This window comes from Acinonyx jubatus, chromosome C1 (assembly GCF_027475565.1).
Source record: "Acinonyx jubatus isolate Ajub_Pintada_27869175 chromosome C1, VMU_Ajub_asm_v1.0, whole genome shotgun sequence".
NCBI lineage: Eukaryota > Metazoa > Chordata > Mammalia > Carnivora > Felidae > Acinonyx > Acinonyx jubatus.
In genome coordinates this window covers 152979618-153000024 of record NC_069381.1, presented here as the reverse complement: position 1 = coordinate 153000024, position 20407 = coordinate 152979618, and the positions used below count along the sequence as shown (strand labels likewise).

The 20407-nt window shown below is 32.9% G+C and overlaps 1 protein-coding gene across 4 annotated transcripts in view; it reads left to right on the top strand.

Annotated features, from left to right (window-relative positions):
- SCN7A (sodium voltage-gated channel alpha subunit 7) overlaps positions 1-20407 on the top strand; it is a 78461-nt gene that overhangs the window by 20113 nt on the left and 37941 nt on the right. For all 4 annotated transcript variants that reach the window (XM_015066918.3, XM_027055566.2, XM_027055565.2 and 1 more), the window contains exons 3-10: positions 1681-1793; positions 2379-2468; positions 3264-3392; positions 4809-4900; positions 9152-9358; positions 12107-12176; positions 13896-14037; positions 17612-17818. In XM_015066918.3, coding sequence (XP_014922404.3) covers positions 1681-1793; positions 2379-2468; positions 3264-3392; positions 4809-4900; positions 9152-9358; positions 12107-12176; positions 13896-14037; positions 17612-17818 — 1050 coding nt within the window. The remainder of the gene's footprint in view (positions 1-1680; positions 1794-2378; positions 2469-3263; positions 3393-4808; positions 4901-9151; positions 9359-12106; positions 12177-13895; positions 14038-17611; positions 17819-20407) is intronic.

Here is a 20407-nt window from a genome sequence, read left to right as displayed (position 1 = left end):
CTGTAAAATCCTCAGTACATTTTAGTGAAAATCTTAAGTCCTCATCTCAATTATCTCTGCTTTTACTTTTGCTATGCATAAGACCTAACAGTTGATAAAACATAATAACCTTAGAAGTGACTCTAATATAGCAGAGTTCTGAGTTCTTTGTAGTGTATACAGATATGGTAGGCAAATCTAAGTTTGTTATTGAAGACAAAACCAAGGGTTTTTATAAATAAAACAAGCCAAAAATTGTAAGGTAGTTTAGTATAAAAAGTAGTATTATTAATGATGATGCAAAATCATTAAATGTGAATTATATTGTTTATTTTGTTAAGGGGGGCATACCAATAAATAATTCTAAAATTAAATAATTTCAACACTTAAACTTTATCGAGAATAATTGCTATATCTGGAATTTACTCATTATTTCACAATAACATAAACTAGTTGATGGCACATATATTACCTCTTGTATGAAGTTTGAGATTGTTCTAATAAATAACAGAAAGCACATTTTAAATAATCAGATTTTTCTTGGCCCTTTTATTTTTCTCTTTGCATTTCAAATGGAAAGAGGGAAAATAACTACAATACAGACATCCACAGATTGTATATTAAGGAAGTATTTTATTGAGGAGAAGTAGCAGTTTGGTTTCCATTTAGAACATGTATTCATAAACTATCAATGAATATACATATTTATATTCACTAATATATTTATATATATACACAAGTGTAAATACCAATATACAGTCACCATAGATATCTCTAATAGATAATTATGTCATATATAATTCTATAGTATATAATAGACTGTATTTTATATATATCAGGTAGTATATTATATTGTTCATATTGCATTGTATACTATATTATATATTATGTTATAGTATAATCTAATAATACTCAATATATATGATGTATTTTTACTCACACCATAATAAATGAATTTTCCAAATGAATATGTATATATAATAAAAGTGTATATGTGTATGTGTGTATATATAGACTTACATGCAAAGACATACATACGTAGGTAGATACTTTCACTGTGTCTCTATAATATATAATAATATAATATAGATACACATATGTACACATGTATACATATATAACTCATTTTTAGGATGTTTCTAATCTTTCATAATTTTTGGATTTAATGTTTCTATATTCCGATACATTTATCTTACATAATGTAACTTTCTGTTTTAGGTATGTTTATGTCAATGATAACATACAAGCGGTTTTTATACCATAGATAATTACTAGTGATTAATAAAATATTTCAGTGAATTGGGTCGTCTTTACTGTTGTAATCCCATACCTTATTTTCTCTGAAATAAAATTAACCTTTTTTATATTCATTAAATTCTGATTTCTTTAATTGCATTCTCATGAGCCATCAGGATATCGATTTCTTCCTTTTACCATTTGACAGGAAAACTTGAGGCTTTGAGTGTGGCAAATGGCTTTCTTAAGTAGAACACTGGCAAAAGAAAAAGTGGTATATAAACCTAAATATCAATGAAAATGTTTTTAAAAATTAGCCTTTCCATTTGATTTAGTCTCTAAAAGGATATCATAATATAAGAAAAGTGTTAACTGTTAGAATTCACGACTGAAAGGATCATTAGCAATATGCTGTGTAATGGATGAGATTATAGTTCCTAGTTGATGTTCTTTTTTGTTTTACAGACTTTCATAGTATTAAATAAAAAAAGAACAATCTTCAGATTCAGTGCCACTTGGTGTACATTTTCTCCTTTCAGTTTAACTAGAAGAACAACTATTAAGATTTTGGTTCATCCATATCCTTTTCTATTGGCTTTAGACTGTACTAATATCAGATGCAACTATTCTAGTCAAATATCACTGCAGTACTTTTCTCTTATGAATTAATATCTCATTTTGGGTCATATTGGAATCTGGATTGTAACTGCACTAAGTGTTCCATATTTGAAAATACATTTAAAATATATTTTCTAGGGGCGCCTGGGTGGCTCAGTCGGTTAAGCGTCCGACTTCAGCCAGGTCACGATCTCGCGGTCTGGGAGTTCGAGCCCCGTGTCAGGCTCTGGGCTGATGGCTCAGAGCCTGGAGCCTGTTTCCGATTCTGTGTCTCCCTCTCTCTCTGCCCCTCCCCCGTTCATGCTCTGTCTCTCTCTGTCCCAAAAATAAATAAACGTTGAAAAAAAAAATTTAAAATATATTTTCTAGCACACCCAACAGTAGTGAATATTAACAAATCTTAATCCTCCTGTTTTTCAATATGAATAGTATACTTTTTGACATTTAAGAAGCTATTTTATCTAATGTATGTACATATAAGCAAATTATAGAGACATATATTTCCGATATTATTTTTTATCCATTATTCCTTGACTGTAACCTACCTTTTTCCGACTGTTCATATTAATTAGTGTCCTGATTGACTGCATATTTATGCCCATGACTGAGTTGCCAAAATGGGGCCCAGCATTACAGTAAGTCATATAATTTTATTATACATTATCTCATATACAATTATATTTTATATTTAACATATTGTATTACAGTATGTTATATACTATATATTTAACATTTCATAATTTACTATTTATATTTCATATATAATATTATAACATTCATTGTACATAATATTTGTACATACAGCACAATTAGCAAATTAGTAAAAACACATATGTCAATTAAACAATTTTAATGTTTTGGTGATGAGAATAGTTTGGGATGTGAATAGTGTGGCTTTCGTTGGACTACAGTGATGGAAAGACCCATTATAATTTCTAGAGAAGAAGCCTTTCTTGGTGCTACCTCTCAAACTTTAATTGTATTCTTAAAACTAACTGATTTTGGAAGGTAAATATAAAACTGATTCACCACAGAAATTCTTATATATGCACATAATAAAATTAGTTATTTCATACTCCATTATAATTCAGTTAATTATTGTGGGATTTCCAATATGGAATGAATTTGATACTTTTTATTTTCATTATTTTCCAAAATATGTATCAAGACTATAACCCTAGCTAGGGCTTGTTGAAAAGATTGATAGTCAAATTTCATGGTTAATGCTGTAAGACATAGCCCACCATAAAAGCCCTAACTAAAGCCCTACCCTATGGTTCAATGGGCTTATGCTTTTTTGTTACCTGGTTGGTTGGTAGATTGGTTGGTTGGTTGGTTGATTGGTTGACAAATAGTTATCACAGACATAGTATTGGAGCTGGCAATGTATTATTCTCACTTTCAATGTCTATCTGAAAATTTTTCTGCAGGAATACTTTGCTTGGAATTTACACATTTGAAATACTTATAAAACTCATTGCAAGAGGCATCTGGGTAGAACCTTTTTATTTCTTTGGTGATCCATGGAACTGGCTCGATTTCAGTGTAACTTTGTTTGAGTGAGTATTTCTTTAAATTGCAAACATCTTAATAACTTGCTAAGCCAGTACTTTTCATGAAGAAACATTGCGATTGACCAAGTTTTCTGCTTGTAAAATTTCTGTGAACAAAAATATTTCATAAATTATAACCATAATGCATTCTCTCAGGCAGGTCCAACTGAACTAGCCCTCATAATATGCAATGAAAATGGAAGGAATGGGATATTATCTGTGTTTTCTATCTGAAGCAAAAACAACAGAGGTTGAATTTTGGAACTTTAAGTGATTATTTTCAGTGAGCAGAAAATCTCTTGGAGACTTATGAGACAATCCTAACAAATTTGATTTTATCTCCAACCTACATTTTATTTAGCTACATTGCTTGAGACCAATAAACACACTAGATATCAGAATAAGGTATTTTAAACACACATACACACACACTTCCAAGAGTGTTACATTAAGTTCTAATGGTTGACATGAATACTTGTTTTTCAATGCTTTTGTTTAGTGTGTTCTGTTTTATGGCTAAGGAAATGATGACTGGCATCAAACTCCTATTAAAAATAACCTTAATATTCTATTTTTACATTTGGGGTTGACTTTTTTAAAGAAACAAAAAGCATATAATCAATGTTTGCCATGTTGTAAGCAATAAAAAAAATAGTAGCTAATATCACTGAAATTATTATCACTACTACTTCTATTACTGCTATTATTTCTGCTATTGCCATTGCTGGTAGCTAATACTTAGCCCCATGTGCCAGGTGCTGTGCTATGCATTTCACATCATTCGCCTAGTTAATCCCCACAAAAAGTCTTCGAATTAGGAAGTATTATTATCCCCACTTTACTTTTGAGGAAACTGAGGCAAGAAAGAATCAGTAATTTTTCCATGTCACACAGCTAGTAAGTTGGGAGCCTGGATTTCTACACAAAGGACTCTGGCGACAGTCTGTGCCCTTAATCACTATATACCCTCCCTGCCTTCTGCTGTCATCAACACCATTATCACCATCGTCATCACCATCATGATCATCAAAACCCTAAGTGTTTAAAGTAAATCTCATTACTTAAAAAGCTATAGATTTTTCTTATTTTTAACCACCTTTCACTGACTAGATAACAAAATATTTATGAACATAATATAGAGTATTTGGTATGGAATTATGACTACTCACAGTGTCAATGGTTTATAAACTGTCACAATTTATTTGTGGCGTAGTATTTACCTGGCTATCTCGCACTGTAGCAGTCTTTTTCTTCCAATCAATAATATAAGTATTTGCAAAATAAAACAGTGAGAGCAAGGAAAATGTTTGCATATGTGCTTTAAAAAATAACTTTTAAATAGTAAAAGTAAAAAGTAAAAAGCCAAACATAAGCAATATAAACTCAACATGACTTCTAAATAACTCTAACTTAATTCCACAGGCATGTAACAAGGTACTTACCTCTAAACTTCATTCCAATATTTCGAATTACAAGAAATTTGAGAATTTTGAAAATTATTCCTTTAAACCAAGGTAAGAAATGGCATTTAGTCCTTGTCTTTATTTTGATTTATGTACTCCCCTGTATTAATTTGTACTCTCCTGTCATTGCTTGAAGAAATACTAAATTGACCAGTGTTTTGTCTTTAAAATCATGAATTATCTGATCTAGAAGTTTACTTCAGCCACTCCAGGAAAGGTAAAAAAAAAAATCACATTTATTTGAGTTGGGTTCAGTACTTATGATAACAAAATATAGACATTAATCAAAATATATTATTTTCTACTTATTTATTCTTGCATCTTAAATATTCTTACATCTTATAAAACTGTCTTTATACTTCTGAGAGAGATAGAAATCTATACAGATATCTAATCTGCTTTCTTTTCCGCACTACATCTAAAAATGAGTTGAAATGAACAAAGTAATATAAAATAAGATAAATTCCATTTGGCTCGGAGTGCTTGGATAGGATGCATTCCACATGCCACAGAGTTCAAGGAGGTTCTGCTGAATAAGTAGAGCTGTGACCACGTTGATGGAAGATGCTGAGGACTAATTTACAGCTCCCATTTCTAAAGATCTCCTAGAGAAGTCCACCTACACCTTCTAATTTGTGTTAAGAATGAATAAAAACAATCAGCTAGGAACAGCTCCACTCAGTGTTGTTGGCCACTGAGTCAGAAGTCTGAAACAGGTGGACCAATAAACACAGAGGCAAATGTCATAATACCAAAAATTATATCTACAGATAATTTTTGTCCACTGCAAAACCATCAATGAGGCCAGATATATGTGTACAATGTACTTGAAGTCCAGGCAGGGAAAAACAGCAAGAAGATTGAAGAATGTGGTGATGGGTGGTGTATAGCCCTGTGGATAAATTAAAACATTGATTTATGCACATTAAATGGCTGAATTATATGATTTATGAATTCTAGCACAATAAAGCTATTTAAGAAAAATGGCCTATGAGCATGGCAAATTCATCAAACCCGGGAAACAAGTAGCAGTGAGAGTTGCCCTGGTAGGAATTCCCACAATTCAAGCTCCCTTATGACTTTCCGCAAATTGCTAGAACATAAAACTGCATCACCTGAGTCTTCATCTTAGGCTCAGGATTAAAGATTGTAGAACAAATCAGGTGAATCCAAGCTAATACAAGAAGAACATACTCACTGGAGTTAGAAACACATAGGCTGATAAAAACTGCTCATTTTTTCAAGGGAGAAAATAATCCAGGTGCATAAGCAATACAGTGTATGAAAGTATTTTGCAATACAAAACGAGAAATATACTATTTAAGAGAATGAAAATAATCTTCTTTTTTCCTTAAAAAATATGCTCTAAGGAATAGGGGCTAGCATAAGAAATCATCTTTTTTTGTAGGCCTTCAGAAGAAAACCTAGACTCTGGAAAAGTCTCTACTTATGTCTTCTGCCCATTTCTCCCCTGGATTATTTGTTTTTTGGATGTTGAGAAGCTTTTTATCTTTTGCACAGTGAAGAAAACAATCAACAAAACTAAAAGGCAACTGATGAAATGGGAGAAAATATTTGCAAATGATATATCAGATAAAGGGTTAGTATCCAAAATCTATAAAAAACTTATCAAACTCAACACACCAAAACCAGACAATCCAGTGAAGAATTGGGCAGAAGACATGAATAGATAGATACTTTTCCAAAGAGTCTAGGTTTTCTTCTGAAGCACTATAAGAAAGATGATTTCTTATGTACTACACTGTATGTTAACTAACTTGAATTTAAATGAATAAGTTAAAATTAAAAATTAAAAAAGGAGAAAACCTAGACTCAAGTGCAAGATGAAAATGAGATGATGAAATAGACAAATAAAAAAGTAATAAAAACTATCATACCCTTTCAAAAAAAAGTGATAAAAACTATAATGCCCTTGGTGAATAAATATCTAATGGTAATAGAAGCATTAGAATATGGTGTTATCAGGGCACCTGGGTGGCTCAGTTGGTTAAAGATCAGGCTCCTGACTTCTGCTTGGGTCATGATCTCATGGTTCATGGGTTGGAGCCCCACATAAGGCTCCACCTGGAGCTCTTTCCCTCTCTCTCTCTCTCCCTCTCTCTCTCTCTGTCCTCAGCTTTCTCTCTCTCTGAAAACAACATTAAAAAATTTTAATAAAAATATAAATAAGTAAATAAATAAATAAATAAATAAGACTTGCACATAGCAAAAAAAAAAATAATAATAATAGTATAATTCCAAGTGGCAAAAAAGGCTATAAATAAGTATTTCTGGATGATAGAAATTAAAATTTGTTTATTTAATCTAGATATCTCATTTCTTTTAAACCATAGGAATAACTTTTTTTTTAACCCTATCCTAAGACATTAAAGAAACCCAATCATCCAACAAGGCCATTAAAAAAGATTTTCAGGAGCGCCTGGGTGGCTCAGTTGGTTAAGCATCTGACTTTGGCTCATGGTTCGTGAGGTCTAGCCCCAGGTCAAGGTCTGTGCTGACAGCTCAGAGCCTGGAGCCTGCTTTGGATTCTGTGTCTCCCTCTTTATCTGCCCCTCCCCTGTTCTCACTCTGCCTCTCTTTCTCTCTCTTTCTCTCTCTCTCTGTCTCTAAAATAAACATTAAAAAATTTCTAAATAAAAAAATAGATTTTCAATTCTCACAATAATATATGAAACAGGTATTATTAACCCCATTTTAAAGCTAATAAAACGGAAACAGAAATATTGATAACATCGCAGAACTAGTATAGTCTTCTCCATTGTTGAGCTGAACAGTTATTAGGATCCTAAATATAAACAGACCAACAACAAATAAGAAGAGAATAAGGGAAAAAAGAGAAGAAGGAAGGCAGGAAGACAGGCAGGAAGGAAAATACATAGTATTATCTATGAAATACAATTACAGTGTTTTTGTTTTTTGTTTCTTTATGTTTTCAGAATTGAGCTTTGTTTAAATTTTTTTTTTAATTGAAATGTAGTTGATGCACAATGTTACATCAACTTTAGTGTACAACATAGTGATTCTTTCAGTCTGTTATGCTATCCTCACCACAACTGTAGCTACCATCTGTCAATATACAGTCCTATTACAATACCATTGGCTATATTCCCCAAGCTGTACCTTTCATCCCCATGACTTATTCATTCCATAACTGGAGGCCTGTACCTTCCACTCCTCTTTACTAATTTTGTCCATCTCCCAACCCCTTCCCCTCTTGCAACCGCCAGTCAGTTCTCTTTATTTATGAGTCTGTTTATCCTTTTTGTTAATTTGTTCATTTGGTTTAGTTTTTAGATTCCACATATATGTGAAATCATATGGTGTTCGCCTTTTGCTGCCTGACTTATTTCACTTAACACAATACCCTCTAGATCTATCCATGTTGTAGCAAATGGCAAGATCTCATTCTTTTTTATGGCTGAATTACATTCTATCACATATGTAAATGACATCTCTTTATCCATTCATCTATCAGTGGACACTTAGGTTGCTTCCCGATCTTGGCTATTGTAAATAATGCTGCAATAAACATAGGGGTGCATGTATCTTTTTGGATTAGTGTTTTCTTTGGATAAATACCCAGCAGTGTAATTGCTAGATTTTACTCTAGCTCTAGTTTTAATTTTTGGGGGGAAACTCCAATTTGCATTCCCACCAACAGTGCGTGACATTTCTGGAGCAGGTTTTCTTTAATAAATAGAAAAATGAGTTCCTTAAATAAAGTCAGCTTTAAGGCTGAATTCTCGATTAGTAAGTGTTCTGATGTAAATACAGCCTGCATATATCACCATTGTGTATTATTGTCATTCTTAATTTCTTCATGTCCTACTTAATCAGTTCTAAAAATTGAATTCTTAGAAAGTTAATGAAAGAATAGTATAGAATACTGCTATTTCAAACTGTTTGTTTTGACAACATTTGTAATCCATTTTGATTTATAACTTCACACTTTTACTTATGCTTATAAACAATGGTGGTTGGTATAGAAAGCAGTAACCAAGAGAAAAAGTCTTGTTCTTTATAGTATAGGAAAACAAATAACTAATTTTAAAATTTGTGTCTGAATAATTTTTTATCAGGTGTAACAAATTAGCAATAAGATAGAAACTCAAAGTTTGGACTTTTATTCATTCTATTTATTAGATATAGATAATGTATTTTAGATTATAAAATACAAAGCTGCTGATTTTAATGGGATAGGCATTTGCCAGGGAGGAATTTTGCTAATGCTGCTTTACTAAGATATTTTACTTTATCAAAAACAAACCTTTCTCTTTTTAGGTCTGAAGTCTTTTGTAGGGATCCTGACCCACTGCTTGAAGAAACTTACTGGTGTCATTATCCTAACTCTGTTTTTTCTGAGTGTATTTTCTCTGATTGGCATGGGGCTCTTCATGGGCAATCTGAAGCATAAGTGTTTGCGATGGCCCCAAGAAAATGAAACTGTAACCCTGCACAACAGAACTGAAAATCCATATTATATTCGAGGTAAGAATCACTTGCCATCCGCATCAAAAAAATTAAAACTTTTCTTAAAGGCCGAGCAGCCTTCACAGAAATGTTGGACACTCAACTTCAGAACAAACTTCTTGTAAACGTTGTCACTATGCTCAAGTACATGCATCCCCTGCTTTTTGAAAGTTCACGTTTCGCCGCTTAGCTTTTACCAAAGCCCTACATGAGTACCTGTTTTCTCTAACAGAGGAAATCTGAAGAGGATTTTCACTTTTATGAAAATGGCTAAAAGCAAAAATAGCATTCAGCATTTGTTTTGCAGCAAGCCATCCTAGAGGTAGTGCACGGAGAGGAGTCTGGCCCCACCAAAGCTCCCTCCCCTAGAGCCACATTCAGCATCTCAACATCAAGCTGCCATAGCTTTGAATTATGTGTATGAGCACCTGTGCCTTATTTCAGTTTATTCCGTGCATCTGTTAGCAAGATGTGTCCTAAAGTATCAGACAAGCCTAAGAGAGGTTATTTTGGATGCCTGGCCATGCTCACAGACTTTTCCCTATAAATTAATGGTAATTGTTTCTTTATGCCATTTCCATTTACAAAAAGTTTTATTAGGAATGTTCTGCTTTTGGATAGCGGGGGAAACCTATACTGATATGGATCAGTTTCATTTATGAGAATTGCAAAGTTCTAATCTTCAGACAGTTCAATAAGGGAAACCTATGTTTGGAATTGCTAAGTTTTGTAAATTTTATCCTTTAAAAAATAAATATAACCAAAGTCTTACTTTAAATTTCATCAAAGTAGAATCCTCACAATACTACCTTTATTTAATAAAGTTTTTTAAAGTATAAATTTAAGTTTACTCATTAGCAATTTTAAAGTGACCTTATAAATTAAAAAATGGCCTGCATTATAGAAATTCTTTCTATTCTTGGATTTCAATTACTGCTGATCATTTTAAATGCTTTGGGTCATCCTTTGGTAAATATTAAACATATTTTAGGCTAATAGTAATAATGCCAAAATAAATATTGCTTGGCTTTTATATGTAAGTAATCCATATGCCTGATCACATATCTTTGCCATAATCCTGCAGAGAAGTGAATGGCCTCTGTTACAAACAGAAAAATGGAAGTTCAGAGAAATTCAGTGAGCATTCCAGCATATTATTACTATCCACTGATTAAAACTAGGATTCTAACCATGATCAATCTGGCTTTCAAATCCATGCCCTCTCCATCAGGCTGTACTCTCCTATTGGATTTTTTGCTCATATTAAAATTATTGGGTCCTTTTTGATAGTATTTAGAAAAAAATAAAAGTGTATTTTTAAACTAATAAAAATAAAATGTTGAATTTTTTTGTAGTCCCTCTGCATGACTTTTATTTGTATTTGGATATATTAAGTCACAAAACAAATCTGAATAAATTTTACTCTCTGGCTTACCCCATAATATCATTATGATTAAAGTCATATAAATTTATTGGTATATGAATATGTGAAATGTTTCCTTATTATGTGTGTCTATTCTATGGTCTTGATTCTAGTAGTAAGACAACAGAAAATGGATATTAAATCTTAGATTCCAGTTGAAATACTCTTTGGTTTCTTTAGTTATAACAAAATATGCAAATTATATAAAAATAAACAGTATTTACTACTTTACTGGTTATTGCTAAGAAAACAAATCCAGGCTCATCTTAGCATAATAGTATATGATAAAGAAATCACTTTTTAAAAATTACCACTTTAAAATTTGTCCAATTATAGTCATTCCATCTCCTCTAAAAACATGTTAGGAATGCTAAAAATATTATATGTGTAAAATGTTATTTAACCTAATTGCCATGTCATAGTCCTTGCACTTAGAAGAGTATTTGGGACTGCCCACTTCTACTAACGTCAAATTTCATTTGGTTTTTGACTGCCATTTAAAAGGTTTGATCAATGGTTCCTAACTATGATTTAAAAATTCTTCTAAAATTATTTTAGTCAACAAGTTAAAGTGACATTATTTGAGATTGGAGTAATTCAATTGTGTGTGTGTATATGTATACACGTATATGTATATGTATATAATTTTACATACACATTCATACAATCAGGACAGATCTCATGTGTTCTTCTCTGTGACCTAAAATCAATGCTCCTAAGCATGCATGTTCCCATCCCTGGTAGCTCATATCTAAAAACACAATTTACATTTTGAATTACAGCACATTAAGGATACCTGAATAATTTGTATGAGCTAAGATTCAGATTAACTTAAACTGTGATTAGAACTGGTGACATCAGGCAAGTAACTGGCACTGGATACTCAGTGTAGAAAAATAAGCTTCAGAGTGGGAAGAGAATGGCAGTTGAACCCAAAGGCAGAAATATGGTCTTTTGTGAAGGAAGATCATTTAGGAATAAGCCCTGTAAGAAAAGGTCCTCAGCTTTCAAACACTTCAGTCTTGGGAATTTTTCCTTCACAGGTCCTGTCATACCTGACTGGTTATATTCATTTTCCAGAACTCTATTTTTAAAAGGGATTCTCCTCTTTGTATGCTGAGCTGTTACTTTTGGGGCAGTGACGTATGTGGATTTCCAGAGGTCTCTTGGCCTCTGCATCACATGCTAGGGATGAGTAGGGTTTTGCAGATTTTTTTTTTTTAAAAGGCCTTCCTTTTCACTATAGCAAGGAATGTTCCTCTTCTATGCAGATATAGACGGATATCAGATATGCTGTTTGTTCAAAATCAGATACAGAATATAATTTCTTTCCTATTTTTCAGAAACAGAAAATTTTTATTATTTGGAAGGAGAAATATATGCTCTTCTTTGTGGCAACAGAACAGATGCTGGGTAAGTGGTGTTAATGTTCTTGTATCTAGTCAGTATCATTGATCCATAGTATTTATTGAATGGTTATTGCTTTGGCTTATTTTTCTCATCTAATAACATTATCTCATTTTATCACTAAAACCATGCTGAGAAGTATACAACATGGAATACTATTTATCTGATTTTACAGGAAAAAGCAATAAACAGACTAGTTAAATGATTTATTCAAGGTCAAGAAGTTAGTAAGTGGCAGGTCTGAGGTCTGATCTTCTGTTTTCAGTATGCCCCAGAGCTAGTAGGAATTATCAAGAAAGATGGTATAATCTTTTCTTTGGCTAGAAGCCTTTGAAGAGAAGAAATATGAAAGATGCACTATTATTTCATTTATTTTATGGTTTGTATATCTTTTATGACTATAACTTACATTAATAAAGTTTATTGCTCTAAAAAAACAGTGCTTATAAGTGACTCTTCAGTGATATGACAAGACTTATTGTCCTATAATTTCAAATGAAGAGAAAAGAAAGTAGAAATACAGTGCTTTTCAGCAGTACTAGCACTGCTATAATTCTTAATGTTACTTTCCTCAACTGGAAATGATCGGATGCCCTTCTGTAGGCTCAGCTCTTTCTTTGGCTCTGGGGCCCAAATTAACAAAAATCATATGGGGGTAGAGGGGCATGAGTTATGTAGTTTCTATATTCAGGTGATTTAGACATTTTGTTGCTTGTTCAACTCTTTGCCCAGCTACTGCCAGGCTTCAATTCTATTCTCAAGTCCATTTTGTGAACCCATCTCACAGTGTCTGCCACACCACACTCCAGATAACCCTTTTCATGGACATCCCAACTCAGATATGACCTGAAATGCTTGTTGAAAATAGCTTGTCATAAACAGTCAGAATCACATTGATGTATTTCAAGATCAGAGGAGAAAGTCATGCAGTGTTTTCACCTGTAGCCGCCATACCTTGCTGCATCGTAAACTATCCCAAAAGTTAGTGCCTTAAGACAAGAACAAAAATCTATTTGTTCAGATTCCGTGGGTTAGCAGTTTAGCAAGCCTCAGTGTGCGAGTACATTTTAAACCTCTCTTTGCATCATATTTGTTAATTATTAACAAAAGTCCAAAACAAAGATGGCCAATGCCAGAATGACATTGGAGGAAAGTACATAAGGGTGTCGATAGAGGGAAGCATGATTTATCGGGCCACTACTGTAATAGCCGTCCCCAATACCCAAGCCCCCAAAAGACAAAAGTATGAAGACTCCAGGAGAGGAGATGAGATAAATCTTTAATCTGATCTTTGTACCAACATGCAAGTACTGTTTATAAATTTCCTATGTGATAAGTGTTTTCTCACCCTTAAATAATAGTATCTGAGGGCTTGAGGTGAGAGCATTTGAAAATTAAACCCTCAGCCACTGCAATTTTGCTTTTAGCACTGTTATTTTCCGTCACTTTGATACTGGGTAGGAAAGAAATTTTTAACAAGACGTTGGGCAAAAGACCATTTGTGAGCCCCTTTTTCCTTTTAGCTTAATTAACACTGTTCACTTATGTTAACTTAATATCGACCTCTTTGGAGCTTTTTCACTGGGAATTATTTAGGAGAAGACTACTCCCTGTGGAAGAAAGAGCCCTTTATTATTCATGGGTGGATGTTCTATACTTATGATTTGGCCATAATCTGAAAGTCACTTAAGAGTAAGCAGTTTTTCTTTTCTTTGTCTTCTTTAGTCAGTGTCCTGAAGGATATGTGTGTGTGAAAGCTGGCACAAATCCTGATTATGGCTTCACAAATTTTGACAGTTTTGGCTGGGCATTACTTGCCCTGTTTCGGTTAATGACGCAAGATTACCCTGAAGCACTTTACCACCAGGTAAGAATGGAGAGAATATGCACTGCACATAAAAATGGTGTCATGCCCCTCCCTTCTAAAATAATGGTCTAATGTAACACAGTCTATTAAATTTTTATGAGGAAAAGAATTTGAAGACAGAAAAAAGAATCAGAATTACTGAATATCAAACTATATGCTAATGCTGAACCCAAGTCTGTGCCCTTATGCATATTACATTTAATCTTTGAAACAATCTTGCAAGACCAATATATATATGCCTTTTATATGAAGACACTAAGATCAGAGTGGTTGGGTAACCTCTCCAAACTTACAAAATTTGTATCTTCCAGAAATCACAGTCCTGCTCTGTGATATCATTCATTTGATATTAACTAAGTAAATAACATTTCTAAGTACTAATTCTTCAGTCAAAAAATTTAAACCAATGAGGTTACCATGTATTAAGAACTGTTTTTACTCAATGTCTACAATGTACTATTTTACTCTAATTCTTCTATTTCTTCTCATTCCCTTTTAATATTTAATCATGTTCTTATTATAACAGAAAGCTTGCTGTTATAAGACTTGAAATCCAAACTCTTGAGGGTCTCTCTTCGTAACTGATGATTTGTGTGCCATCGTTTCTCAGAAAGATATAATACTCATTTGAATGGAGATTCAATGTCTCTTTTAAGAGAAGTTTCATCACAGTAGAATACGCAATGTTAGTTTAGCAGCATAGTTAATATCAAAGCCTATTAGGTAAAACAAATAAATTACTTCAAATTTCCAAAGTACTTACAGTTGAAGGAGAATACTCTTTTTTTAAACATGCACATACATCCCCTCGTTTTATGACTGGATAGATAAATTATGTCGTGTGTGTGTACAAGTCATTAATAATGATAGGACTTTTAGCACAAAGGTTCTTACTGTGTTACGTTATTAAATCAAAATCAAGTAAAAACAAACACACATATAGCACAATTATATTTCTAGTAACAGACATATATGAAAATATTAAAATGACTTTTTAAAATGCAAATTATGTTTTTCTAATTTTGTAAGGTATTTATTTATATTGTTACTTTCCAGATTTTTGACACATATCAATGCCTCCTCCACAACACTAAGAACTTATTTCTGAAATAATCTTATCATGTTATCCTACTTCTAATCAGAGGTTTCCACATGCCTATGAGATGAAATTCAAAGTCCAAATGCAAGGTCTGTGGTGACCTTCAAGATCTTGTTTCTGCATACTTCTGCAGATTTATTTCCTAACAATATCTCAATATGTACTCTCTGCTTTGTTTGAGTATAAAAAAGGCTTGCTGTTTCCTAAGTGAGCTTTTCCCCATAATTTCTTATTTCAATGTATGTTGTACCCTCAGCCTAAATTCAAGTTTCTTTCTATATTCAGTATCATGCCTTAAATTCATACCTCAAAGCCAAAAGAAATCTTGAGCTTTTCCCCAAGCCCTCCTTTCTGAGCCAGGGAAATCCTACACCAGAATTCCATGGCACCCTATAATTCCCTCTAATTGTGGTTATTTTAATTACTTGTTCAGCAGTTTCTTCCATTAGGAGATATACTACCTAAAAAGAAGTATTTTGTCTTATTTTAATTTTTATGTCTCAGCATCACATAGAAATGCTTGATGAAATTTAAATAAATAAATAAATAAATAAATAAATAAATAAATAAATAAAAGTGAATACTTATGGATTGTATCAATTTATATAATCATAAATGTTTTGTCTTTTTTGGTTATAGCCCTCAAACTATGTTTTCTAATGTTCTGGTTAGCATTGTTCTAAAGGAAATGCTTTCCCACTACCAGTGAAATGAAAAATTAGTCTGGGAGTACCCTAGTGGAGTACACATAGGACTTTCATCAATATTGCACTCTATTGAGTAGCATAGATAAGGTTCACTTTGATTTGGACTGGGTATTCGCTCTCAGCATTGCCCCAAACCAAATTGACATCGCTAGGGAAATTCAGCTACTATCCCCAAAGAAAACATCTCATATTTTGGAGAATACAGTTCTCCATTCATCAGATATTTATTTGATCCAAGCACTCTTTGGTATACCATGGGTACAGAAATGAACAAAACAAATGTGAGTCCTTATAGACATAAACATAACGCTATGTTTAACAATGTGTTCTCTCCATAGGCTATGTACATCTTCACATGCACTATTTCATTTGATTTTCATAACAAATCTATGCTTTAGGGGCTATAATTAGCCCCAACTTCAAACTACAATATAGTAAAACTAGGATACCTATACTTTTCCATCATAATAAGAGTTTATATTTATACTTTTATCCTCCACCGGTTTCAAATAGTGGAAAGAGCAAAAACTGGGTTCAGGCATTCCTCCATAGCTGTGAGATCTTTGACAAATCATTTTGCCTCATTTTCATCTTTCTTATGCATATTGGAAATAATAGTAAATACCACGTAAGTGTGTTGCATAGAATTAATGAGATAATAAAGTATTTATTAATGTGTATGGCCTGCAATATATCCCACAATATCTATTACTGACACCTGAATGTACATGATAGCTAGTTCAGTGAGAAAAATATTTAACCAAATCCTAAATAGGTGACTCACTGGGGAAAAAGGTTTATTAAAAAAAACTTTTAAAGATAAATGTACTATAGATTAATACAGAATTCTCCTTGATTGAATGTTGGAACATATTAATCTGTAAACATTTTTAACTCTGTCATAACAACATAATATTTTCTGTAAATAATACTTATCTATTGATTCAAGTGGATGCTTAAAAATTAAGACTATTCTCATCTGGGTTTTTTCCTTTTTTAGATTGTTTATATACTTTTACTCAATGATGATAAATCAGTAGCCTGTATTGCTTATATAGGGTATATTGCTTATATATTGCTTATATAGCTTATCTATCTTATGTAATTATTATGAAATAAAAGCTAGTCAATGCTCACTTTTGAAATCTAAAATCTTGGTTTTCCTATCCATAAGTGACTTCAAATAAGTGAATTATATGATTTCCCCATGTGATTTGTGTAAATGTTCTTCACCAAAGTTTTTCTAACAGATAGAGAAATATTCCTGTTCCCCACCTATTTGAATAGACCTAAGTTTGTACCTTGTTATGATGTTTCCATAAAGTTATGATCAGAAGAAATTAATCTCTAAACATTCATTCTCTGACTATATTCAGCTCCATATATTTAATGATTCTACTGTAAAGGAAATAGTCTTTCAAATTCAGGCTTTCCAGCTTTCTTTATTGAGAGATGACAATTTTTTCCTTTCAATATCTTTTCTCTGTTAGTGAAGATCTAAACACCGGATGCTCACCCTAACTTAATTAAATTACTAAATTCTCTCTTTGGTTTTTTACCATGTATTCTGTACCTTACATATATATCTAAAGATAAAGAGCTTTTCTCTTACTTCTCCAGGTAAAGCCAGTAAAACTGTCTTGTGATTACATTCCACTCACAACTAAATTATTTTCATAACAAAATTTCATTTTCCATTTTAAAATATGAGATTATAGGAAGACAAATAACAGTTTTCTCTTTTTTCTTGTTTTCCAACTGTCCTTAGATCCTGTATGCTTCTGGGAAGGTCTACATGATATTTTTTGTTGTGATAAGCTTTTGGTTTGCTTTTTACATAGCAAGTTTATTCTTGGGCATACTTGCTATGTCCTGTGAAGAAGAAAAGCAGAAAGCTGCTGAAAAAGCTGAGAAGACTGAGCCACAATTCCAGCAGACTTTAAAAGAACTTCAAGAAGGAGACAAAGCAGCCGAGGTATAAATTTCTCATACTGCTTCATAGAATCACAGAGTTTGAGTTATCTTCTCGAGATCTTAGAGTATATTGCTTTCTACTAGGTGCTCAGTGTCTGTGCATTGTATGTGATAAAAAGATCAAAAATAATCTTCATAAGTGGGCTCTCACTTTTGCTACATAACATTATTTCCTGAGTGTATTGTGGACAGAGTGACCAACATCTATAAATATTTCTTTAAGACCGAAATTTTTTTGTTCCAGAATGTGTATAACTGCTACTGAAAAGTATGGATATATGATTTTTCAAACTTGACTTCTCTTAATGCAGGTTTAGGTTATTGATTTAAGCTTGCCCAGACAACACATCAGAATTAACTGGAAAATTTCAGTGCTGAACTCAATAGCGATAATGCCTTCCATAATTTAGAAATCATGAAGTACTAAAAGCATGGACTAAAAGTACAGTCTTGAAATTGTAGAAAGAGAAAAACATGCACTTGACTGGCTTTCTAGCTCTTTCAAGAGGAAATGCACTATGCATCTTGATATATGGAGTTATTTTCTCCATGGAATAATTAAATCCATGATTAGTAAAACTTAATAAGGTTTTACTCCAATTTTCAATTATTTTAGTGTTGTGTTTAAGTATATTTCAGGTCTTTAGCCTTATAGCAAAAGATTCAATCTATGAATCTGAAGGTATTGACAGAAGTAGCACTAACGAAGTTATATAAATTATCCTTAAAAATCTAAATCATGCCGTAAATGTACCAGAAGGAACAGGACCCAGGAAAGCAACCAGAAGTACCTCTCTTATATTCAGTAGGACCTGGCAATTTCACACCTTTTTCTCAGTTGGAGATGGTGAGGTTTAGCCCAGTGTCCTAACACCCATATCAGAGCTGTTGAGGTGTATGGTGGGCAGGATCCAGGGGTCTGGGGTAGGGTACAATCCATGCCTCTTCCAGGTGTTGACCCCTTCCCCTGTGTTGTGCAGAACCCTCTTGCCTGGGAGCTTGGTCTTTGGAGGGTGCTGGACCCAAACTGGTCACAGTAAAGTTGAGTGCTCCTTGACCAGAATGGCTTGTTATAAGGCCTCACTTGGGAGAGGACAGCCATGCCCTGCCTCCTTTTCCATTCCTTTAGATTTGTTACTATTTTGCACTCTTAACACTTGCTAGTAAATATTGTCTACACTGGAAAAAGAACCTCAATGGTAAAAGGACAGATTGAGGGAGCAGACAAAAGATAGAAAGGACTTATACTGAGACTCTATCATACAAAGAAGATAAAAAGAGGTGGGGAAAAGCAAAGAGCCAAGATACATTCTGGCACTAAGTGGAGTGTTCAGTAAGGCTGGGTAAGAGGTTCGTTAATACCAAAGGTAACTTCTGGGTCAAAAGGGTAAAATGTTAACTTCCCTACATATGTAACTCTTTATTTACTCATCATCAATGAAGAAGCTCTAGAAAAGTCACTCTACTAAAAATATGGAATCTGAATAACATAATGTAGGATCATACCAAATTAAAAGTTATTGATAAATACTATATTTGCATGGTTCATAACATGCATACCATTAAAACAAGAAGCAATTATAAACAGTATGAAGAAAACATGTATAAAGAGAGGCTATTGAGTGTAGCCATTATATCACCCATGAGGAAGCCAGAGAAAAATTACAAAAGATTTCTGTCTTCAGAAATGAGTGTGGGGTCCTTCTGATTGAATGATGATGGTCTGAATGATATGTTGAATGTATAATTTGTTTCAAAGTGATATTTCAAATGTCAAGGGCTACCCACAAATGTATTCAAGAGCACAATATTCTCTTATCCCAAGATGAGATGCCCTATTAACTCTGGAAGAACTTGAATTATTTCCCAGTTTCTTAATATCTCCATTCATTTGGCTGTTTTGGATCAAATAAAGCCTTTCTGGTTTTAATTAAAATCTTTCAATTGTAAAGGATATCTTTTCCTGGAAGAGTGCTAGAACATTTTGTTATGAAAAACTTTTTTGGGAAGTAAGAGCAAAGTTCATTTTCACAAGATGTACTTTCTTTTTCTTTTTTTGTGTATACACAAGAAAATACTAGAAAGAGAAGAATTTAAAATGGAACATATTGAAGACCCATTAGGTGACTGATATGATTTAGGACTAATCAGACTCTAATTCCAATGTTGGGATTACTGAGAGATTACCTAAATGCTTCATATTCTCACATTATGGGAAAGCAGTAGCTCATCTTAGCTAAGAGCACAGTTTTTCAGTCAAATAGATATAGATTTCAGTCTATTTTAGCCACCTAATAGATGTATGATGTTTGCCAAGTCTCTTAACCTTTCTGAACTTCTTTATCTGTAAGATGTTTATAATTTCAGTATCTGTCTCATAGGTTATTGTGAGATGCAAATGAAATAAATTTTTGTAAAACACTTGGCATGGCTTAGAATATACTAAGTAATTGGGGGAAAAATACAAGAAGACAAACACAAGAAGGTACAGCAGAATAGAATACTCCACCGTACAATACTCCACCAACATAAAATTCTTAAGTCTTTGACTATACTCCCTTTTAGGGATAATTAAAATAATAATGATGAT